The sequence below is a fragment of the Varanus komodoensis genome, unplaced genomic scaffold, assembly GCF_004798865.1.
Source record: "Varanus komodoensis strain SLA01 unplaced genomic scaffold, ASM479886v1 scaffold13_3, whole genome shotgun sequence".
Taxonomy (NCBI): domain Eukaryota; kingdom Metazoa; phylum Chordata; class Lepidosauria; order Squamata; family Varanidae; genus Varanus; species Varanus komodoensis.
In genome coordinates, this window is record NW_025335409.1 from 18,302,925 (window position 1) to 18,327,761 (window position 24,837).

The window sequence follows — 24,837 nt, forward strand, 5'->3', positions numbered from 1 at the left end:
TCACAGAAATTCAGTATCTGAAAAACCCTTTCCCATGCTGGTCTGGTTACTAGCACACCTTCTATGTTTCCTAACCCCGGACCCTTATCTGTCCTGCTCAATAGGCAGCATTGCCATTTGTGAAATGCGTATTGCCTTGTATATATCGCTGATGATCCCAGGATTCATCCTGAACAAATGCATCGTGTGTGTGTGTGTGTGTGTGTGTGGAGAGAGAGAGAGAGAGAGATTCTCCAAAGTAGTTGTGCGACTCCTTTAAATGATGGAAAGCAGGGTGGAGAATGCTATCCTGCTGTGTGTGTGTGTAAGGGGAGGAGAGGAAATCACCCGTCTTGTGCAAAGAGCATGCGCTCTGTGGGCAGCGAAGGGGGAGCCATCGAGTGCTTTTTCCCTTCTCTGTCTCGAGCAACAGCGAGGGACACCCCGGTTTCCGAACTATGGAGGTAGCCGCCGCTCAGGACTACTAGCCCGCCGGCGCCCCAGGAAAACCGGGAAAGGTGGCGCTTCAGCCTTGGCCTCCACGGACCAGCTCCTTCCGCCCCTCGAAGAGGAGCCTGCTCGCTAGCAGGAAGCGATCCTTCCAACCATGGGCAACGAAGCGAGCCTGGAGGGCGGCGAAGGCTTGGCCGGGCTTCCCGAAGGTGTGGCAGGGGCCGCAGTTGGAGCAGGATCCGCTGATGACGGGGTGCAACAAGGTCCCCCCGTCCAGGGCGCGATCCCAGCCGGCGTGGAGACGGATCTGAGCCAGCTGAGCGAGGAGGAGAGGAGGCAGATCGCCGCCGTCATGTCAAGGGCGCAGCAGGGGCTGTCTAAAGGGAACCTTGCCGGCGCCACCAGCGCGGAGTCGCTTACCTCGCACAGGCACGCACAGAGTAACTCAAATGCCGGTTAGGGAGGGCCGGTGGGTGGGTGGGCGACTGGCGCGGCTAGCTGGGTGTGTCGCACGGCGCGGCAGTCTATTGCATTCCGTTTTTTACAGAGGGGTAGGGAGTGGATGGTGTGGGGGTTTGCACGAGGAGCTGCTTCCCACCCCACCCCCCTCCTCTCCTGGCATGGCTTTGAAATCACCATGAATCGAATCGTTCTCTCTAGCGGAGCACTTCCACTGCCCTTCCCCCCTCTTTTAACCTCTTCTTCACGCTTTGTACAGTGAATCTGGTTAGTTTCAGTTTCTAGGGAAGAGGAAAGCTTGTGTGCATACCATTATTAACCCCACCTTAAATGTTCTGCAGCTTCCACTTGGCTTGCTAGAGCTAAAATGGAAGCCTGCAAAGCCCTTTTCCATGCCGAATGCTTTTGTAGCTTCTGCTCCTGGAGAGATTGATTCTCGTTTAAAAGCCCTTGAATCGCTCAGCCTTGAAGATTCTTTCTGTTTTAATGTCCATATGTTGTTTTGGCCTGCGTGATCATTTGCCTCCCTTTGATCTTGGATTACTGTTTGTACCTTCGTCGCAGGTTATGCTAAAGCAAATAAGGCGAAATAGATTTCCTCCCAGCTATCAGCCTGTGTATGATGTATGGGGAGGTACCGACCTCGATAGCCATATGATTATTTTGTCCCTTGCTGCTTCCTCCACCCCCATTCCCTTTAGTATGCTGCCAGAGAAGCATTTTAACATGGAGTAGTTACTGCTACCTCGCCTGGTGATTATGTGGAACATAATTTCAATTTCCCTTGTCCATGGTGCTGAAACTACAAGTTTTTTCTTGAGCATAATCTACAGAGGACTGCCTTGGTGATTTCTAATTCTTTTTCATTCTGGTACTTGTGACGGTTCAAAACAAAAAAACAAACAAACAAAAACCCCAACAAACCCAGACCTGTAGTAGAAAATATTTTCCTCGGTGTATATTTAAAGGCCCGCTTTACACCATTTTATAGTAATTCCTACTTGTTATGCCTGGACTTTTTTCTTAGCTTCAGCTAAACTAGGTAAACTAGATTGATACAATTCAAGGATTATGCAAAGAAGTGCTACAAGAGTGATCCATGCAACATAATAGATTAGACTGATCTGTTCCCCTTCCACTGTACTTTAAACTCCAGTTGGTGTCTTATTGTTTATTGATTCAGGTTTTTCAGAAACATAGAAGACGCTGGTGTAGTCCTGCCATGTACTGAGCATTTTCTCTCCAATTCTTCTTCTTTGTCTTGCCGTATTCTCCATTCTTGTGGGTTTTGGGAGATTGCCAAAGCATGTCAAGCTATACCCTGGAAAAGCTTTTACCACCACCATAAACATTTTAGGGTTATAGGCACTACCCAGGAACACCTATGAAAGGTGACATATTCCCCTTTTTAAAGATTCTTGGAGGTATTTTCTAAAATATATTTTTAAAAATGTAAATCCATTATTTTATAGGCTGTGAAAAGGCAAGCACTTGCTAAATATACACCTAACCCTTCTAAAGAAAAGCAAATTTGGTTTTAAAGTGAAATCCTAAACATGAATAGTCAGAAGATCAGTCCATTGAATTCAATAAGATTTGCGCTCTAATTGGTGTATGATTGCAGTTTTATGGATGAAACTGCTAAAGACTGAAAATGCTTGTCTCTGGGTCCAGTCAATTTTCCACTCTGTTGATTTATATAAGACGTGGACAAGCAATTGCAGATAGAAATTAGAAAAATAGACTGAAGCTCAGCAAGGCTCTTTACATTTTCCTGAAATTATCAGGTTATCAGCAGTGGATTGGGACTAATGCCACAGTGGCAGTCAATAGCACACAAATAACCACCTGTGTAGGATCCCTAACCAAACAGCCTACTACAGATGTAAGCTATTCAGGATCCATGACTGCCAGGCACCAACTCCCATGGCTACCAATACTATAAAGTAATTCCTAAATCATCTTTGGTACTGTTACATACTTTAATGATGTTGGTAGTAAATTGACTGTACACCTATTATAGAAATACATGTTCTGTGTTTTCATGTGCATGTACACACTTGTGCAGTGTGAAAGTTCTCATTCTGGAAGTGCAAGGGAAGGGTCTTCTATTTGGCTTATTTAGAAGTACATATGAAACATTTCACTCAAGTATGTTCATTTGAAATAAATTATCATTTGAAGTTGTACCTTGATACCTTTCTATATCTACTACCCCCTCCTTGCCCAATTCCTGAGTGTAACTGGAATGCAACTTGCTCTCCTGACTTTCTTGTGAGAGAAATATACCCTTTGAGCTGGAATAAATTCTATGCCAAGTTCAGTTTCATGTGTGGTTAAGAGCATAGGCTAGGACTCAGGTGATTGGGATTCTAGTCCCCAGTCGGCCATGGAACCAACTGGGTGACTTTGATCCATTCCATGTTCTTCAGAGGATAAGATGGAGAGCAGGAGGAGGAGAATGATACACATTAAACTTTGAACACCTTAAAAAAGAGAGAGAAAAGGGATCTAATCTAATAAATAAATATATCCACAGAATCTTGAACAGGCCTATCAATTGCACTCTCTCTGTTCACAGACCTCCAAATGCAGGGCGTTAAGAACCTGTAGAGCAGAAGAGTAATGGGGGGTGGGGTGGAGAGTGAAGAGGTGGAAGTAGACTTCACCTCCCTGTTCCCCCATTCAGCATTTCAGCTAGATGGCCCAATTTGTTGTGGAGGCGCATTGGAGTGGGAAGGCTGGAGCACCTTCAGGATGTGGTGTCCTCGGTCTTTTGCCCTCCCCTGCTCACTGCCCTCTTAACTTCTGCTGTGAGGTTGATCCTCTGACATTGAAGAGGATTTCTTTCTGTGTCCCTGTGAGGAAGGGAGAAGTGGTTGAGAGTGCAGACCCCTGACCCTGTTTCTGATGTTTGATCTGAGGATTTAATGTATCCTGTGGCCCTTGAGCCCATAGGATCACTCTCCAAAGTTGGCATTTTTATTTATGTAATGTTGTCCCTGTTGTTACTGATGCCCTGCTCAGTCAGACCAAAACCCAGTCCAGTCTCCACAGTGATCAACTAATTGCTTATAGCAGCCAAATGTTCAATTCATGTTCCACAGCAAAAGGTATTGAGAAGAATACTATCTCTGTTACTGGAGATAATGTACAGCTGTCATAACTTGCATCCACTGACAGACTTAATCTTCATTAATTTGTCCAATCCCCTTTCAAAGCTGTCTAAGTTTGTGGCTATAATTATGTTGTATGGAAGCAAATTATTATTCCTGTGATATCTCTGGAGATTTTGACTGAATCAGTGTAGTTACGATACAAAAATATACTTTTCAGCTACACAAAGCTGTCCATTCTGCATGAATAAACAAAGCAAAATATGTAAGAAAAGTGCTATTTGTGTTTACTTATTTCTAACATCTGTACATTACTTTTCAATTTTCATGATAATTCACAACAAAATGATCCCATAAAACTCTAAACAGCAAATAGAAGAATTAAGGCCTCTAGCAGATTTGATTAAAAACTAAGAAATAAGTCTTTAGCTAGCGCCTAAAGGTATTGGCACAGGTACCAGTTACGCCTTGAAGTGTGAATTTCACCAGTGTTGTCAAAGCCAAGAAAACCTTCTCTCCGGTCACCTGATGTTTCATCTCAGATGGCAGGAGAACTGGGGAAAAAGCCCCAAAGCAAATCTTAGTACATCTGCCTGTGCATCAGTCTGTGTTCCCATGTGTGTTGCTTTAGTTGTAACATTTTACAACTGGTCAGAACTCATATTTGAATAAGCCCCCTCATGGTTTTTTAAAAGTATCTAAATACATTAGGAGAGAAGGACCAGTAGCCTTTGGTGCATGGTATTTCTGTAGTCAAGTACATTCACATTTCTATTGGCTTTGGTTGGTACTTGTCACAGCTCCATTTGTAAGAGTAATTTTAAGTAAAGTTAAGAGTGCAGTCCTATCAACTGTCTCCCTGATGATAGGAAGTCCCTAATCTTTGACCTTTGCTTCCGTGTGCTCCTACCCTGAAGATGTTCCTGTCTATTTAGAGAGTATCTAAGGGTCATAGTGTTGTACACCGAACTATAAGTATTGTATGTTCTTCTTGCCATTTCCTCCTTTAAATCTAAGATAGGTACTGATGTATTTCATGCCCAGTAAAGCTTAGTTTGATAGGCCTAATTCTAAGTGATGCACTTGAAATATAAGCAGTTACTCATATGTAATAGAATATAATACATTTCTGGTCTGCTTAAATCACATGAATTTTGTTACTGGAAGTTGGGACTTAATGTTCAAACTATAGTTCAACACTATACAAATGAGCTGTAGCAAGCCTTGGGCTTGCTTCACCATCCGCTAGTTCCATTTCAGATTGATTGCAAGTTTGTGTTACAGCCAAATCCTAAATTGTGGTAAATCTTAATTACAGATAGTGGAAAGAAGCCAGTTTCATAAACCATGGTGGAAACAGATGTGAAAGTCAACTATATTCTGAACAGTTGAAAACAGATGTGAAAATCAAATAAAATCTGAACACTTCGTCATGGGCATGAGGAAGAAGGGGAGGGCAACCCCCTCCCTGCAGGCTAAATTATAGCACCACAATGTTTAGTACTACATCTGAACCAGCCTAATGTAATGTGGTTCCTGACAATCAATTTTTCTTATCCCCAAATATTAGTCTAGTGGTAAACAGCAGGAAATTGCATTCTCCAATTGTTGGTTTAGGATTGCCAGGGTTAATGAGATCTCTGCTTTACTGAGGCAGTTAGGACTTTACATCTACAGAAATATTGTGTATGCATTTATGGTATGATATTTTATACCATCCTTCTGTAATAATTTCAAAGCAATTTAGATAAGAAGGAAAATATATCACTTCACAAGTTAGTAACAGAGCCAGAAATGCATCTTATGCCATTTTGTGTGATACGTTATTAAATATTGAGGATTTCCACTTTCTCTTCTTAGCTATATACCTGGGATTGAGGGGATGGAGGATTTTTGCTAGGCTATGGTTTATTCCTTTAAACTTGTATATGCTCTGTGTCAAATTAGGCTAATTTATAAAGATTAAATTGTAATGTTCTGGATATGGTAATCCAGCAATGCTTGGAATGTGTTTAAATTCTTATTCCAAAGTGCTCTGGGCAGGCTTTTTTAATAGGAGACATACTTTTTAAAACATGGGTTTTAGGAGTTGAGAATAGTTTGATTCAGCCTGTTAAAGTAAACTTACTTGCAAGGAATTAAGCCCCTTGAATTTATTAACACTTACCTTGGTGTAAACATGTTTCTGAATGAGCAGTGCTGTCTTGCACTGTGTTCTAAAGAAGCAGCAGCTATGTTATCCTCTTTTAGCAAAAATGACAAAAGTGCTATGTGATGCCTTAAAGATTAGCACATTTATGCTGGCATAGGGTTGTTTTTTCCTGAGCAAGTCCATTGAGGAAGCTGACAAAGCTTATAATTGTTTTTAAAGTGTCTAACATGCATGATACTCTGCAAAATACATCTTTAAACCTGTTCAGAGAATAATTTGGGAAATGTTGGTGTTCTACCCTCTGCCATTTCAGTAAAAGTTAATGATTACTACTCTCAGTAATCTGGTTCATTCACTTGACAATGCTTAGGATTGTACAGAAATGTCACTAGTTCAATAGGAACAGAAAGCCTGATACCTTAAAGATTACATCACTTCTTATTTGTGCACCTTCGGGTACCTGCACACGAGTAGCCCTGTTTATAGACGCATGCTCCTTGAGTGGTGTCATATGTGTAAAATAAGTCCTTCCTCATCACATGCCATAGTGGAGACTTAGTATCTTCTCACATGTTATTCTTTTCAATAGATTCTGCTCACACAATCATTTATGAAAGATCAACCAACATCTGTTGAAGTGTCTGTAATTTGCTAACAGTCGTTTCCCTAAGGAAAAAAAAAACCTTGTTATGTTCCAGCAGGATTTTGTTCTTATATAGATTTAATGGGTACTGACTATACTGAAATACATATTATCTACCGTGTAGCAAAGAATTCAGTGTGTGCGGCTCCAAATTGTTGCCAGGGAATAATTTAGGCTATATTATATAGCCTTTAGGTAGCTGTTTTATACCTTAGGTAGCTAAGGATATCAGCTTAGGTAGCTGATTTAGGAGTATCCCAGGGCAGGAAAAATCTTACCATTTACAGAGACATCTCCCAGTGCTGCTTACGGGAGTTTTATCTACTGAAATACAGTACACTCAGGCATACTGAATTATCAATAAGCACTATCCAAGTTGTGCAGTTTTTGTTTTGTTTTTAAGAAATTCTGTGCTCTTGCAATGCTATCTCAGATTTATCCGCAGGAGTATTGCTACTCAGAGTTCTTTTTCTACTGATTATGGCCTAGAAACAAGAGACCTGCACAAATCCACAGAACAGGTGAAAAGTATTCAAAGTTCATACTGAAGACACAGAAATTATTGTTTAAAAATAAAATCCGTCTTGTATGGCACCTTGATCATTTTCTCCATGCTTCTTCAGCATTTCAACATGATCTACAAGTAAAAATAGAAAGCTAAGCAATATATCAATCTTCTGTTTTATGGGTAGTTATGCTTAGGATTGGTGTTTTACAAAGCTATGAAAGCCATTATACAGCTCTCTTGAGGGAACAGCTGAACAATCCTAGCCTTCCATTTTCCAGGATTAGTGAAAAAAAATGCTTTTTCTGTACACTGCTGTCAGAAAAGCAGGAATAAGTATACAAGCAAAACTTGAGTTTGACAGAATATGTCAAATTCTGTCTTGAAGTTCATGTGCATTATATCTGCATCATATCAGCTTGTGATCTTTGTCTTTTTTCCTTTTTACATGCCTGTTTTGTGTATTTCTGTGTGTATTTTTCAAATGTATGTTTCAGTTTTGCTCATCTTTGAAATATATGCATTCTCCTTCTATTGACTGACCTCTTTGTGTGCATTTTTCAAAAGTATATAATTCTTTCATGCACAGTTTTTCAAATACATGCTTAATGTCAAACACTTTTTTTCTTTTTTCTGTGGGGGGCGGGGGTTGCAAATCACATCTCAAGCTTGGAAATATGCAAACACCAACCACTGACCATGTTTGAGACCATATTTGGTTTGGGAGGTGCAAACTTGAAGAATTCTGATAAAATAGGAATGAAAACAAACTTCTTCATGCATCCTTCAGAAAAGTCCTTTTGTAAGTTGAGAAGCCATATCTGCATATGGTAACTAGCTCTATGAGTCCACAGTTAACTAATAAGTAAAATTTTGCTGATGGGATCATGCTGCAAGTTGAGTTGCAAAGACAGAAAGACAGATCTTGGTGTTAAAATGTCATTACTTGCACATTACTTGCAAACCTCTTAGGTGGGAATGTTCAGATCCTAGCAGAGATCTTTAATTTCTACCTCTCCCATTCCCTGCAACCTCATTTGGAATTGTTCCAGTGCATTCCTCTTGTAGTAGAATTTGGTGATATCTATCAGTGACCCCAGATTCTTGCCTGAAACATTCTTTTACATGTTGGACAGATAAATACTGAAGTCAGTACTTTCAGATATTTTGCCACCATATGAAAACAAGTTCTACCTAGTGAAAACTGATTCCTTCTGACAGTAGCTGTCCAGATTCTCCTGGGGGTTCCCAAGGAGAGCATTAAAGTGATATCCTTCCTCTGCTCTTTGTCCCATTCTTCAGTTACGTCATCTCTGTTCCTGGAGATTCGTTTTAGTGATCATGGCTATCAGAAGCTAACTGTTCTGCTTGTATGGATTTTTCTGTTTCTTGTGGCATTTAAAAGGTGGCAGCACAATCCAATGAGGCTGCTTGGAGTCCCTGAACTTTGAGGATTTCAGGCATCTGATGGAGGGTGGAAGGAGTGCAGAAGTAAAGATCACCTCCATGCTTCTTTACCCCTGAAAACCACTTGGTGGCCAGTTTCAGCCTTCTAAGTGTTTTGCCCTGAAGTGTGAAGAGAGGAAGCTCAGGTGCTGCCAGGATGCTGCATATGCCACCTCCTTTCCTCCCCATCTCTGGAACACAGAGTTGTCTTCTGAGACCTCACTACCACAGTCAGTGTGCTTATTTTTGCATTGGGTGCAAAGGTGACAGGAGGGTGGAAAGAGGATGCTCTGAGTTCAGGGTCTCAGCTCTGACCTTGAAGCAAGCCTCCCAATAATCCTATGACCTTCTGGACTCTACCTAGTGGCCATAAGATTGCACCCCAAGTGAGTTGGTAATTATTGGCATACCCTTTGGTAATGACATTTCCTTGGCTAATGATATGTGGTGAAACTGCTGTATTTGGTTTCCTTGAATTCTGATACTTTAATTTTCTTGATAAAATTTATATTGTATAAATATTGCAATTATGTATCTATAAATTCCCTAGAGGTAGAACTTGGGTTTTCCGCTCCTTCATCATTATGGTTATTCCTGGCTACCTTTTTTCTGCTACCTTCTTTTCCTCATAACCCCAGATAAATGTCACAGGCTAAATTCTGAATAATGCCTGTCAAGGAGGGCCCTGAAGTGCCAACATTAGGTTGTCCCACCTGGCTGGCTCCATGTCTCCCTCCTGCCATGGATGGCTTAAATGTGTATTTGTTTCTGAAGCACATTTCCCCTCCTTTAAATAAGAAATGTGTAATATAATCCAAAGCATACCCACACAAAGGCATGTCCAGTTGGCATATTTAGGCCTTAGTGGAATTAGGTAGTATGGATCCCTACCAGCCCTGCTAAAGAAACTGTGTTTTGTCAGGTATGAAATATAGTCTGTTTAGCAAAGAATTGGTACCCGATCCCAAGTCACATAGTCTCATTTGCTACTAAGAATAGTCAGTGATTGGCCACCATTTGCACAGATCATTCTTCTGTTTATGAATGAGAATGAGGAAGCTCTTGCAAACATGTAGCTCTATGTGTATGTTGGAGCCACCAGTTCACAGCCTAAGTGAATACTCTCTCAGTGATAAATGGTGGCCATAAACAGCTGCCTGATGGAACCCAAATGATAAATGTGGAGGGCACGCTTCAGAAGAATTTAGGAACAGAACACTATTTTGGAAGTTCTCCAGTAGTACTCCTCCATCGTAAGGAATATGCCAACTGAAAATATTAACCAATTAAAATAACATACTTCTGCATTTGGAGAATTCTAATAAAGCATGCTACTACTATTTATACAAATGAAGCAGTTCATTTCTGATGAAACGCTTAATTAAAAGTTATTGCAGAGTCACTCCATGTTTATTGTTCTCAAAGCAGGAAATTCTTAATTGGCTAAATATGAGTGCCGTTTTTAAAAATTATTGTGTAGTAGGGAATAATGTCTCTGGACATGTGGGGCTCTAACTGTAGATGCTGAAGACTTAAAAACAAAATTCACAGCACAGTGGAAGTGCAGAGGAACATTGTGCACTCCAGAAAGAGAAAAACACATTGGACCTCAACCTTTCAGCAAAAATACAATGTTACTTGTCGGAACAGAGTGTACTGAGTTTATGTTGTTGTTGTTTTTAGTTGCAAAGTCATGTGACCCCATGGACGACATTCTTCCAGGCCTTCCTGTCCTCCACCATCCTCTGGAGTCCACTTAACCTCATGCCAACTGCTTCAGTGACTCCATCTAGCCACCTCATTGTCTTCCGGGAGTCCTGTTCTTCTTTTGCCATCAATTGTTCCCAGCGTTAGGCTCTTCTCCAGGGAGTCCTTCCTTTTCATTAGGTGGCCAAAGTATTTGAGTTTCATCTTCAGGATCTGGCCTTCTAAAGAGCAGTCAGAGTTGATCTCCTCTAGGACTGACTGGTTTGATCCCATTGCAGTCCAAGGGACTCTCAGGAGTCTCCTCCAGCACCACAATTCAAAGGCCTCAATTCTTTGGCTCTCAGCCTTCCTTATGGTCCAGCTTTCACAGACATACATTGCAACTGGGAAAACCATAGCCTTGACTATACACATTTTTTTTTCGGCAGGGCGATGTCTCTGCCCTTTAGTATGCTTTCTAGATTTGCCATAGCTTTCCTCCTCAGGAGCAAGTGTCTTTTAATTTCTTGGCTGCAGTCCCCATCTGCGGTGATCTTGGAGCCCAGGAAAATAAAATCGTTCACTACCTCCATTTCTTCCCCATCTATTTGCCAGGAAGTGAGAGGACCGGATGCCATGATCTTAGTTTTCTTAATGTTGGGTTTCAAGCCAACTTTTGCGCTCTCCTTCACCCGTATCAAGAGGCTCTTTAGTTCCTCTTCACTTTCTGCCATGAGAATGGTATCATCTGCATATCTGAGGTTGTTGATATTTCTCAATCTAAATTCCAGCTTGTGATTCATCTAGCCCCACCTTTTTCATGATTACTCTGCATATAAAGGAAATAAGCACGGTGACAGTATACAGCCTTGCCAAACTCCTTTCTCAATTTTGAACCAAGAGCTGCGTATTTCTGCTACAGTGAGAGACATTTTTATGGAAATGTTTCAGTATCCATTGAAAACTTTTCAAGTTCATTATGAATTAAAGGGTGTTTTATTAAGTTTTGCTTAATATAACTTATTGCAATTTTCATCTGTTCATCATGATAGACTTTGCTGTAGGTAAGAACAGACTGTCTTTTCTTTGGTTCACGGATGAGTTTCAAATACCCTCTGAATATTAAGATCTGTACAGTCTGACCCACTGAGCCAGATGAAGTTCATGAGCGCTGTACATTGGCCGGTAGTTTTTGGGGTTTTTTTAAACCCTGCAATCCCACAGGCCACAATACTATTTTATTTTATTTTGTCTTATTGCTAAACCATCCCAAGACTACAGTAAGGGACAGTATTAAAAAGTTTTAAATAAATAAATAGATAAATAAAAACTTTATTGGTAGAATGTATTTGACTTGTTGAGTTACTGCTACCTTGAACAGTAACCCAAATGGCTACACCGCTGGTTCTTCAAAGTTGGCCTTCTGTTTAGCCTTTTCTGCAAAAAGAATGTTTTGATTTGATCTGTGTCCTTGGAATGTACCACCCAAGGTAATGTGCACAGAGCTTAGGGAAAGAGCACAGAGAATTACTTCACACAATCTTTTTGAGAGGGGCATGTTTTCACCTTAGATAACACTTTGAACTTTTGATAATTTAATTAACTATAACATTAAAGGATAGCACTTCTAACAGTGCAATCCTACACCCACTAGACAGAGTTTAGATAGCCTTTTCAGAGCTGTACTTCCAACCTCAGAAACTTGCTCCAAGGTCATTTCCAGCAGTGTGCACTTGGAGTGCCTTCCCCCCATTCTTGCAATTGGTGTGGAAAGAACTGCAGCTCTAAGGTTGCAATAGCAACCTCAACGATGGGCTTTTGGAGTCTGGGAAGGAGAACAGACATCCTCGACCAGCATATGAGGTATTCTGGTAGCTCCTTGCACTCCTGGCTGCTTGCTCCAAGACAGAACACTTTTAGGGCTGAAATTGGCTGAAGAATCTGCATGGTGAGAGAAGCATGGAGGTGATCTTCCTCTTCGTGTGCCTTTTACTATGCAGTGGATGCCAATAATCATCTCAATCCAGAGGATTACAGGCAGCCTTACTGGATTGCACCCTAAGTCACACAGCCCAAATTGTTTTCTAAACTGCAACCCAAGTACTCTGCCACTAAATTATTTGTTAGAGTAAATATTGACTTGACTATGGTTCATATTCACACTTAATGATATGTTAGGAGGTCCGGCAGAAAATGTCAGAAATCTTTGTGTCATGTACCTGTTAAGTGACATTTACACTTGCAGTTGGGAAAATGTCCTTTCCAAGTAAATAAAGGGAAATGAAGGAGACAAATACTTAAGGCACTAAGTTACATTCATATGTTTTATATTAAGGGCCAGAATTTTTGAGTCTATACAAAATTTAGGGTTTCACCAGAATTGTTGACAGTTATGTGTATGGTTAACCTTAATCCTTATGTTGTATCTTTTCCTTGTAGACATGCTCCGCTTGATACCAGTCAACATCCAAGACAGCCAGGCAAGCCTCCAGATCCTGTGCCACATACTCTAAGCAAAAGCAGAACAGTAGATGCATTGAAAGCAGAGCAACAGGTGCCTGGAAGGAGCCCGTCTTCCACAAGTCTGAGACAGTCTAAATCACGAACTGATTTTAAAGAAGATCAGAAGCCAAGTATGATGCCCAGCTTCCTCTCAGATGTCAACCCATTTGGTGCAGTCACTTCGGTTGTAAACAAATTCAATCCTTTTGATTTGATATCTGACTCAGATTCAGCCCAGGAAGAAGCTGCCAAGAGACAGAAACCTATTCAGAAAGAACAGGATAAAGCTGAACAGCAGAAAGGACCCACCAAGCAACCAGCACAACAACAATCTCCAAGGCCAACAGGTCCACAACAAGGGACTGGCAAACCAACCTCACAGAAAACAGGACCTTCCAAACAGGTGCAACAGTCACAGCAGCAACAGCAACCTGGCATACCTAAGCAGGCTCAGAAACCAGGGCCTGGCCAACCAATAGTCCCACAGTCAGAAGAAGCAAGACAACAGCAAGGGCCACCAAAAAGTCAGTCCCAACGACCAGAGTCTACAAAATCTACCCAACAGCAGAGTCCTGCAAAACCTTCACCACCACAACCAGGAGCAGCAAAAGCAACATCATCACATCAACCTGATGCTGCTAAAACATCCTCGCAGGCACCTGTTCCTACAAAACCGGCAGGCCAACAAGGGATGCCACCTGGCAAGCAGCCATCTCAGCAGGCAGGAGGGCTCACAAAGGCTGTTCCCCCACCAGGAGGGACCAGCACACAACCATCACAGCAGCCAGGAGGTCCAGCAAAGCCAGCTCCTCAACCAGGAGGTCCCATAAAGCAAACATCACAGCAGTTTGGAGGGCTGGCCAAGCCATCGGTTCAACAGGCTGGGCCCGCAAAGCAATCACAGCCACAGGCAGGACCTACAAAGATAACTGACCAACAGCCTGGGCCTCTCCAGCAACAACAAGCAGCTTCTTCTCTGCCCGAAGGCTCAGCCCCCAAGAAAACTTTTTGTCCTCTTTGCACTACCACAGAACTGCTGTTGCACGCTCCTGAAAAGGCCAATTACAATACATGCACTCAGTGTAAAACTGTAGTTTGCAGTTTGTGTGGGTTCAATCCTAATCCTCATATAACAGAGGTAAGTAAAATCTAAAACTGTACATTATCAGCCCTTAAATTAACATCCCTCCAAGTTAAATTCCTTTTAAAGAAGCCGAGCTTGAATGAGTTGAGGAGTTTACCAGTCTATATATTATAGAGATGTTGGTTTGTTCATCTAGATCAGGGAGCTTCTAAAATGTCTTGAAAGCTTCTTAGGGATTCTTCTACAAACAGCCTTGACACAGTGCAGTGGTACTGAAATGAATGGAATGTACTTCCTTGACCACATTGTAGAATTCTCTGCAGGGTTAAGATGCTTAAGGAGCATACGTTAGCAGTCATACCCATGTGGAAAGGTTTTCCAGTGAGTGTGAAATCTGAAAACCAGTCTAGTTTGTATGCATATTATTATGCATTTACAAAGAAATCAAGCACATTGAAAATCCATATTTTGAAATAAAATTAGGACTGAGCTGAAGTTCTCAGTAGAGAATATTTGGCTGATTAAGCAAAGAGTTAATTTTTTTTCCTCATTTTATCATCTGAAAATTGGGCTGCATTAATAGAAGTATCACTTCCAAAGTAATAGTTTACATCTGCTCAGTGCTGGTTAGGCCTCATCTTAAGTATTCTGTCCAGCTCTGGGCACCAGAGATTAGAATCATGCAGATAAACTGGAAAAGATGCAGAGAAGTTAAAAAGAAAAAAAGATCAATTGAACCAAAGCCCTCTGAGGAAGGAACTGGCATGTTTAACCTTTAGAAGAAAAGTCTGAAGGGAGATATGATAGCATTCTTCAAGCACTTGAAAGATTGTCACAGAGGGGAGGTCTGGGATCTCCTCTCAGTCATCCCAGAATGCAGGCTATTGAACATTAGGATCATGTTATGGGAAGCCAGGTTCCAACTGAACATCAAGAAAACCTTCCTGACCATTACAGGAATATGACAATGGAGCCAGTTACCTCAAGAGTTACTTCCCATGTTGGAAGCATTCAAAATGCATTTATTAGGGATGCTGTGGTTGGACCCAGTGTCCCTATAGGCCTCTTCCAACTCCACTTTTTTTTGTTTCTGTGGTTATACTGTTAACTAGTTAGTAGCAACAGTGATACTACTTCTGGTATTGCTTTTTATAACTGGCATTTTTTTAACCCTGAAGGTTCCTTATCATAACAGTGCATCAGAAAGTAGCATTGTGGTGAGGAGATATATGGGTTGAAAAAAAAATCATCCAACTGCCATTGCTGGATTTCACCTGGCTTTGCTTCTCACAGAAAATCTCTCAACTTCGTCAAGTGGGTGTCACAGACCAAGTCTGCACTCTCATCCTCAAAGAATGCCAACCCATTGTCCTCCAGAGTTAATGGGAAAGCCTTGGGCAAAGAAAAGAATATTGAGGCTTCCCTCTCCCCAGCATCCAGTGTAGCCCTCTAGGTTGACACCCATGTCCAGAGGTGTCTACATTATCATTCTCTCACTCTGAGCACTTGGAATGTAAGGACACCACCATTTCTCATGATTACAGCCTGAGATTTCTAAAATGGACCAGGCTTCTTCAAGAGACAAAGTCTCCGGCTGTATGGAGGTGCAGCCAGCCAGACAGCCAATATGTAGCCACATTTCTTATTTAGTTTTGCTCAGCTGCTCTTTGAAACAAGACAAGCTGTCTTGCTCCCATCCCCAGCATGACTTGGAGCTTTCCATGGTGCTATCCTTTTCCTATTCCTGAAACCAGACATTGCTGAAACAACCCAATAGTTTGGCAAAGCCCTGCAGCAGAATTGAGGAGCAGATGTATTTTGTATCTCATTGAATGCAATTTATTTTTCGCACTGATATAAATGAATACACCTCGTTTGTGTAGCACCCTCTCAAGGAATCTTTATCTTAGAACTAGTAAGGTGGACAGTATATTTATGAACTAATTTGGGGTTTTGGAGAAGAAATAGAAATTAATGACACAGATAATAAAATAACAAATAATTGATGCTCTGTTTTAAAATAGGACCTGTTCTCTCTCCCTGTGCAAAAGGCAATTTATTGCAGACCAAAATCCTCAAATGGCTGAATATTCTTGTGGTAGGAGGAGAATGCATGTTTTGCCCCATGAGACGTGATGCAAATTTGTGGGACATTGGCTCATCCATGTTGGAACTAGACTCCAGTGGCTTTGTTGGTTTCTGAGTTCTTTGTTGCAATTTTCTGTTTCATGATTCTAAATACAGCACACCACACATTGTGCAATGTGCTTAACCTTATAAAACCATCATTTTTATTTGTTCTTTACACAGAAAAACAGTATTTAACATTGTGTTCCATACTTGGTTATATATTTGTTTTAAGAGATTCTCAGAATAGGTATTGCTTTAGAATGTGGGTATGAAATTTAGACAGCACTTTAAACTAGGCCATTTTTAATATAATTTTATTATTGATTTTGTTTTTTTACAGCTTTTTAAGAAAAAACACCTGGCTTTTAAAATAAAAGTATTGATCTTTCTGTTACCCTCCCCTCTAATGTTCCATTGTATTAGGCATCATCCTTTTCTGCTCCACAGGTTTATATGGAGCAATTATACAAAAATCAGAAATTGAGACATTTATTGTTGCAACTTCTGCAGATATCTAACAGTACAATACCTTAATGTTGGCTGAGAAAGAGGATTCACTGGGGAGGTTGACCTGTCACTCTGAAGAAAAAAATACTGTGGATTGGTCATTTACTTGATAATTCAAGAGATTTTGGGGCATTCTATGGCTTTCCATGGCCCGTTTTGTCCCTTAGTCCTCCCACTGGCTCTCGGTATCTACCCTATGTGTCTTTCCAGCAGAATTCCCCATTTCCTTGGTCCTTACATCAGCACTGTATCTGCAATTGGTCCAGTGGGATTGCTGGCTACCAAGGGCAACTAAAAGGAATTAAAGAACATGGTAACACAGTCACAAGCTGTGCTTTTTCCAAAGCAGTGAGTTGCAAAAGCGACAGGAATGCAAGTCTGTCTTCTTGCAGTTTCGCTCAGCATAGTGGTATCTTCTTATTTTCAATGTGCTTGGCAATTTTATCCTCTACTTCTGTGCTTGCCAAATACTATTTTAAGGCTCCTTCATGTACTACCAATTATACCTACCCAAAAGCTCCTTCAGCTACACATGCCAGCCACTTTTGGCTCCCCTCTCATTCTTTTTGTCCTTACTACACTACATTGGGCTACTGTCACCCATCAGATATGTATATAAGACTAGTAAAGGTGTGTACATATTTCAGGAGACAAATAGGGAGAGAGACATGCAAATTTCAAGGCAGACTAGTAATGTCTTTGTAAATAAACAAAATAATTCATGGCAGAGCAGGAAAACAGAAGCAAAAGCTACACAAATTTCAAAACCATGGACTTCAGAAGTGGCATTTGTACAAGACTGATTTTTTTAAAGGTTATGCATGCATTTGGGATATTCTCCACTGTCCTTTCTTCTTGATTTTTGGGAGTAGGACATGGAGGATACCTGGAAGGGGAGATGGAGTATGGCAGTAGCACTAGTGAGATCATGGCAACCAACAAGGATTTGGGCCACTCTGGCAGGGCAGCTCTTCAGCCATTCCCAACAACCCACAAGAAGTTTATCCTTCCTGTCCAACAAGCCCATGGCTTCTCAGGGTGGCTTGGGAATGAAAAAACACCAACCTCTTGAAACTGACATTATGACAACCCTCCATGGGTAACCATGCATGACGGGTTTTCTTGTCATGGGTGATATGAACCAGGTCCCAGGCAAATGAATCTAGAAGAAAATCTAAATGGATTTTCATTTCCACTTAGTCTCAACTGTTAAGCATTTAGAAGTTGTGAAAGGAAACAATGATTGTATTAGCCATTGTGTTTATTTTTTCTTTCATACTGTGAGGTTTCATTCTGACACATTTCAATATATTTCATTTTGGAGTTTGGATGGAAAAACATTCTCTTTCTTTTAATCTTCCTGATTCTAAGCAGGCATATTATTTCTCTGGGGAATGTATCATATTAATATCGGAAGTAGCAGTACTTGATTACATACACATGTAAGAAGCAATCTGGATTTCAGATGACTACGCATGTAGTTAATACATGTATGTGCTCTCAAGGAGATCAGATACTTTCAGACAGAGGTCCCTGTTTTTCCCTCTCCTTGGTCACATGCACCAAGTCCTATGCAGACGTGCAGCACTGCTTTTCTTGTCTCCATATTGAAACTTTTGAGGTTCGGTTCATATTCCTTCAATATTATTATTCCTCTGGCTTGGGATGAGTGTGTATAAGCATTACCATAATGGCTTCCATTGAGATGGTGGAGTGTTATGATGGATCCAGCATTTGTTCTTAGCCAAGATGTGACGACTCTGACAGTTTGGCAAGTTTGCCTCTCTTGTACTGGACAAGCAGGACAAGAGGGTCTTCTGGAATTAAACTGATTGGATTTCAGTAAAGAACCAGAAATATTCATGCTCTTCCATCTGTAGGCATATGCAAAATTTAGTGTGTGCGTGGAAGTACACACAAGGATGAGTAGAATAGCACCTGTTGGCTCTACCCAGTGCTACTTGTAAGTTCTGTTAATTCCAGGTCCTTCTTGTTCAGGGTCCTGTGTGTGTACATTTCTCTACAGGTTTGCATGCATCCTCTGTTGCGTGATACAGATAGGCCTATGTATGCCTGGTGATTGGAAGCAGCATGGGTCTATGGTGAGCAAGCAAGATGCTGCCCCCATCCCACAACCCTGAATGCATCTCTGCTTGCAGAGTTTCTGTCCAGGCATTGGTGGGCCTTTACTGTGTCATGTCTTGGTATTTTCTGAATATCTGAGATCCCAGTGGATAAACCAACATATGGTTTATCTTCTGCTACATACACATTTTGGATTTTTGTGGTAGTTTATGGGAATTAAATAGGTTCCTTAGAAAAAGGCTTAGATGGTGCAGAAGTCTAATAATGCAGCCTGTGTTCTGGTAGCAAAATGTTGTGGAAGATATTTCTACTTAGTTTTCCTTGGTAAGCTTCACCAGAACTGCATCTTTTACAGTGACTTTAGTATTCATTGGAGAAACTATTGCATGATCATTATTTAAGATAATTTGTGTCCTGAAGTACGAAACAAACTGGCCTGAGTCTTATTCTGTTAATCCCGCAATAAGTTTTTGTAAGTGGAGTGCAGAAAATAAAAACAACCAAACCATGTAGAAATTTAGGCCATGATTCTTATTGGTTCTTGTTGGTCATCAAAAAATATACTCTGACTGTATATCTTATTTACCAAATGCAGGGGATAAAATAAGAGATGGCTCAAATATGAGCCTCTAAGTAAACTTTAGAAACCCTGAATTCTGCTGAAGCTGGGTTTTAACTCAAGTCAGAGGAGAATTCCTGTCCAAGCGCTCTTCCACCTACCCCACCTATCCTCCAAGCTCTCACTCCCTCATTTTAAATCCCATATATCTGTGTGGCCAGTGGTGGCAATCAATGGGGGGGGAGGGGCGGAGATGAAAGATGTCCATCTTGCCCTGCTTTCTGATGCTTGCTACGCTGTATTCTGGTTAGGGATGTGGAAGCAATCCAGCAGGTAAGTGAAAATCTGATAGCTTTTCACCAGTGCCTCCACCCTCAGACTCAAGGTTGTTAAGCCTACCCTGGAACCAATGTGCTGTTGTGCCAGTTGAACCAGCTCACAGGCCTCTGGCTCTGTGACAGGCCATGACTTGCATTTGAAAATGAAAAAGAAGAACTAAGAAAATGTGCACCATCAGTAACAGAACTGTGCAGTTCTAGCACACTTGAGCCTGTGCTAGATTTCCCAGCACCAGGGCATTCCAAAGGCATGTCAAAACCCAAAGCCTTCTTAACAGAAAATGCACTTCCTGGGGTCTAAAAGGGCTTTCTGTCCTGGAAGCTGGGAAGTAAAACTGTAAGTAAAACTCTCTCAAACTGTGTATCACCAGCCCATCCTGCCAAGGTTATGGGGGGAGGGTTAAAGCAAAGCCCCACTTTGGTAGGGCAAATGTGATAAAAGGACATCAGGGGTGGAGTGGGCTTGGCCAGGCTGAACTATCTCTGAGTTTTTAAAGCCTTGGCTTATTTCTGAACCAACCTCATGCAAACCATAGGTAGTTGTATTGACATGCAAATGTTTTTGTTTAACTAGAGATACAGTGGTAGTAAAAGTGATCTGTATGTCAGGCTGCAGTTAAAAGCAGAGGAGCAGGGCCAGAAACAACATGACAACTCTGTTCATTAGACATAGTTGAAAATGGAGTGCTACATTAAAAAGATATCAAGTGTGTTCCAATTAGGTAATTTTACCCCCCCCCCATGTGTGTGTGTGTGTGTAGAGAGAGAGAGAGAGATCTATATCCCTATATATATATTTGGGATTGCTTGCATTTTTGTAATGAATCTAGGATCTGTGAAGAATGCTCCACTGAAATCATTCAGACTAACTTGTATAGAAGTGGATTTAGGATTAGTGTATGAAAGAATCTTTGTAATTTCTTCTAGAAAAATAAAGGAAAACAGTGAAAATCCCTTTATAGGGTACCTTTCTGCTGATAATATCTGACTTGACTATGACAAAATATTGAAATATAAAATCTAACAAAACAAGTACAAACTCATCAGAAGGCTTTCTCTGCTGATTTTCATCATGGCAGGTTTTCTGTTTGAAAAATAGCAGACCTCAGTAATATCTAGAAGACACACTTTGAGTTAGATACCTGTTCTTCTATTTGTAGATTCCTAGGTGATGAATATTGTTAGTTACTGATGATGAAATTAAAGGATGTGCATATCTAGTCAGCCCACAGATGCAGGTAAATGTAGTCCCAGCTAATGCATGCTGTGGGAGCTACAAGTCCTGGTACTGAAAAGAAATCCCAGGGGTAAACTCTAGCTAGATTAGCTCAGAGGAATCTCTGGATGTTACACTGCATTTTCTGGCCCCTGAACCAGCAACCCATCCGTACATTGTACTACCTGTCTTCAAGCTGCACAGACAGTGCAGGTTTCATCCAATATCTAAAATTTAATGCTCATCTTTGTATCTCTGAAGTAGCTGAATAAGTATGATACTCCTATGATTGTGGATTTTGACATAAACTCCAGTGTAGAGTTAAACATTGTTTCACATGGCTACTTGACAATGGCTAGAGCCGAAGATAAGCCAACTTCTTTTGGCTGTTGCTTTTCGTAGTTAGTTGTCACTCAGATGCTTCCACGAGAGGTCGTTGAGGCTCCATCGCTGCGGGTGTTCAAGGATAGATTGTTGCCCAGTAGCCTGCTTGGACTAACTTGTCATGGCCTTTCTCATCCAAAGCATCTTCTTTCATCTTTTTCAAAACAAAACATTTTATTTGGCGCACTCTGGGATTCCTTTCTGGTTGAAGGAGAACTGCGCAGGGCCCATCAGCTGTAGAGAACTCCCTAGTGGCTGTACAATTAGGAAATTGCTTGGGATACATGCATTTCATAAAGCCAGTTCATACTGCCAATGCTATTTGCATGGCCATAGATGCAGTGGATTAAAATTTGCTTGGATAAGGCTGAATGCAGAGTTACTGGGGAGAAGCAGCTATATTTGGCTGGGGCAATATTCTTGCAGCAGCTTTCACTGCAGTCATAGCTTCATCTTATGTTGAGAAACTGAGTACCTTACAAAATCCCTTATGAAATGCTGCTCTGTGATCAATTATTTCTGCCTGAATCCCTGTCACATGTTGTTTGGGTGAAATAGTAACCTCCTCCTTCTGTTCAAGCCAGGGATCTTCTAAAATGTGGTGTTCTGTTGCCACTATTTCTCAGTTCAAATCCCCTGCCCTCCCCCACAATTTTCCCTTCCAAAAGCCAAGTAAGTTCATACTGTCCAATGTACAAACAGGATCTTGCTTGTTTCTCCTTTTGTCAATTCATTATTTCAATCAGGAGGTTTTCTAAAGTGCTCCATCCCTAAAATGTTTTAACTCCGTTTTTCACAAACTAAGTTATACATCAAATCTGCATCACTAAGGGCACAGTCATAGGCATGTTGAGGCAGAAATCCTACAACTCCTGGCAATCCCCAGCCAGCCTGGGCCCTAAAGATAGCAGTTACACATCAACACTCGTATTCCAATTGCCTAGCAACTATAACTTACTAGTACAGTGAGGTCATGTGATTTCAGATGTTTTCTAGGTAATCACCAGCAGGAAGTGTACTTGATTCCATTTTAGGTCAGACAGGTTAATCTCCTCTCAAATCCCAGTAATATTATTCCTTTTCTTGGAGGCAGTACATATGATAAAGCTGTATTTAACCCCATGTTTTGCAAAATTTCTTTGTGTAAATGTTTTCATATGGTTAGCTATAAGGACATGCAGTAAGTATTAAGTGGACATTCATACAGCAATGTTGACAGTGGCTAGCAGCATGTATACTCTTAGGCAGTATTCCAGACGTGTTTCTTATGTTTTTACCTTATGCACCTTCCTCAGATACAAGAAGTAACTGAGGGATGTATAGTGACTTTTGCTCACCCAGTGTGCATCCTGTAATCAGCTGGGAGATGATTTTGTGCACATCTTTTGTGTGTGTGTGTCAGAGAAAGAGAGAGAATCTGTTTTCTGATTATAATTGTCAACCATTTCCTTTGACATATCTTAAGAACCAGTGGCAAGAAAAGTTTGCTTTTGTATTATCTGCGTTATTTTTGATGCTAGCTGATCATTCTCCCTCCTTTGCCAAATCTGGAGACTGAACTTGGGTTAAATACATATTGCTCAATTTAGTCATAGCTGCCCTATTCAATTGTACTGTGGCAGAAACAATAGTGTAGAACAGAGTTTGTAGAATTGAGCTTATGTGATCTGTTTTTTTCCCGCTAGGATCCCATGATCCAACTACCAGAGCTGGTGCAAAGTAGTGCCTCAGAAAAAGGTGACCATGGAATTGCAGAATAAAGTGTCTGTAAGCACTTGCTTTGTTCAGGAATTTGTTTTCAAGTACCAGAGTGCAGTACTGGAGATTGCACACCAATTCTTTCATACACAGATCTGCTCCTCTTTTCTCTCAAGCCCTCTTGGATTTCAGCGGCCTAATTTAATGACTGTTTTGTTGTCACCGTTGCTAAATTACTGGGAGATGGAAAACCCTACTGATCTATGGCAAAACACCCAGGATCTTCTCACATATTTTGATCTACCTTCTGACTGCCACTTGTGTGACAGTCCAGGGTCAATTTTCAGATAAAGCTGTCAAGTAATTAGCTTGTTTGTCATTAATAAACAATATGGTTCCATGAGACTGCAGGATGTTTGACAGCAATTTTACATGATTTGCTAGGTAGCTACTTATGACCTATCTAAACAGAGGAAAAGAGGAAAGCAATCTGCATAAAATTGAATATACCAATTTATATGTACAGATGAACATTTAGAAATAATTATTATATTTTACTGATAATGATGATAGTAATATTTGCTTTCTGAATAGATAGCAGAATGATGCCCCAGTTGAAAAAAGCTATCACAGCTGTGTTTGTTCTGGCTTGGTTGATTGGCAAAAGTAGCCAGGAAAAAGGCCCTCTGCCTCCATGAGCTGTTCTGAGTGCAGGAGGTGCCTCTGAAACACGGGTGTCAGCCAGAGGCAACTGCAGCTACACAGCCGGAAAATGGGGTGGGTGGTCACTTATGCATTCCAAAACAAACCGAACAAGAACACCTAGGATAGAAAAGAGGAAATGTTTCACCATCAAGAGGACAAAAGATAAGGGCACTGGTTTGTATATTTGCTTTTGTTATTATACATGCATGCATGCAAATTTAGCAAGAATTACTGTACTTTAAATAGAAATACATTACAACCTGGTGTGGGAGGCTAGACACAGGTGACCTGCATCCCTGCCTATTTGTTCTGCTGCCCCAGTGTTGAGGGGCACCAGTTCTGATGGTTAAACCAGAATTGGACAGGACAGCCTTTCATGGAGGACACCTCTAAGTGGACATTTCTTCAAACAGAGGGCTGTCTTCTGTAAAGGGGAGCACATGGCCACCCTATAAACAGCCTATAGGTTGATCGCTGCAGTGATTGTTCACATTTTTAAATCACTGCTGTTGTGTTGTCAGATTGCAAAGGAGAATTCTCTCTCTCTCTCTCACTGGGTCAATGGGTAAATTCTCTGGCAATGCTTACCCAACATAAGAGGCTATGTCAGATTTTTTTTTATTTGCTAATGGTCTCAGTGAGAGGGGATTACATGGACTCCTGCCTTCCATAAGGCAATATTCATTTTCTTAAGAAAATCTGAAGAATTGAATGCACTGTGTGCAAATATATAGTCTATTTGTGCCCAGGTAGATGGAAGCACATGTCAGTTCTCACTGAAGAATGAGCAGATCTGGCTTGCAAAATCTCATTCAAAGCTGTATGCAGTTGCAGTTGCTTTTCATCTTTTACATTTCAATATGCCATATATTGTTTATAAGATCGTCTTGAATGGTTTGGTTTATAAAGCCTTCCACTGAAATGTTTCAAGATAATGTGCTGTGAGATACAAACCTCGCTGAGTCAGAATCTGAGTAAATGCAAGCAAAGTTTATTGAAGCATTTGCAAAGGCTGGCTCAGAGTCCCCAGTTGTACAAGGAACAAAGAGCAATTTCTGCATGGTATACATACGTTTATATACATTCCTTTTCCCAACGCTCAACACTACCCCCACTTCACCATTGGCTGGTTACTATCCGGTGAACAGTCTGCTCGTGACACCTATTCTTGGAATATTTGCAATATCTCT

The 24,837-nt window shown here is 41.0% G+C and overlaps 1 protein-coding gene across 1 annotated transcript in view; it reads left to right on the top strand.

Moving 5' to 3' along the window:
* Positions 1–586: 586 nt before the first annotated feature.
* PCLO (piccolo presynaptic cytomatrix protein) overlaps positions 587–24,837 on the top strand; it is a gene marked incomplete at its 3' end in the record, with an annotated part of 257,700 nt that continues 233,449 nt past the window's right edge. The window contains exons 1-2 of the mRNA XM_044423276.1: positions 587–861; positions 12,879–14,079. Of these exons, the coding sequence (XP_044279211.1) occupies positions 587–861; positions 12,879–14,079 (1,476 nt within the window). The remainder of the gene's footprint in view (positions 862–12,878; positions 14,080–24,837) is intronic.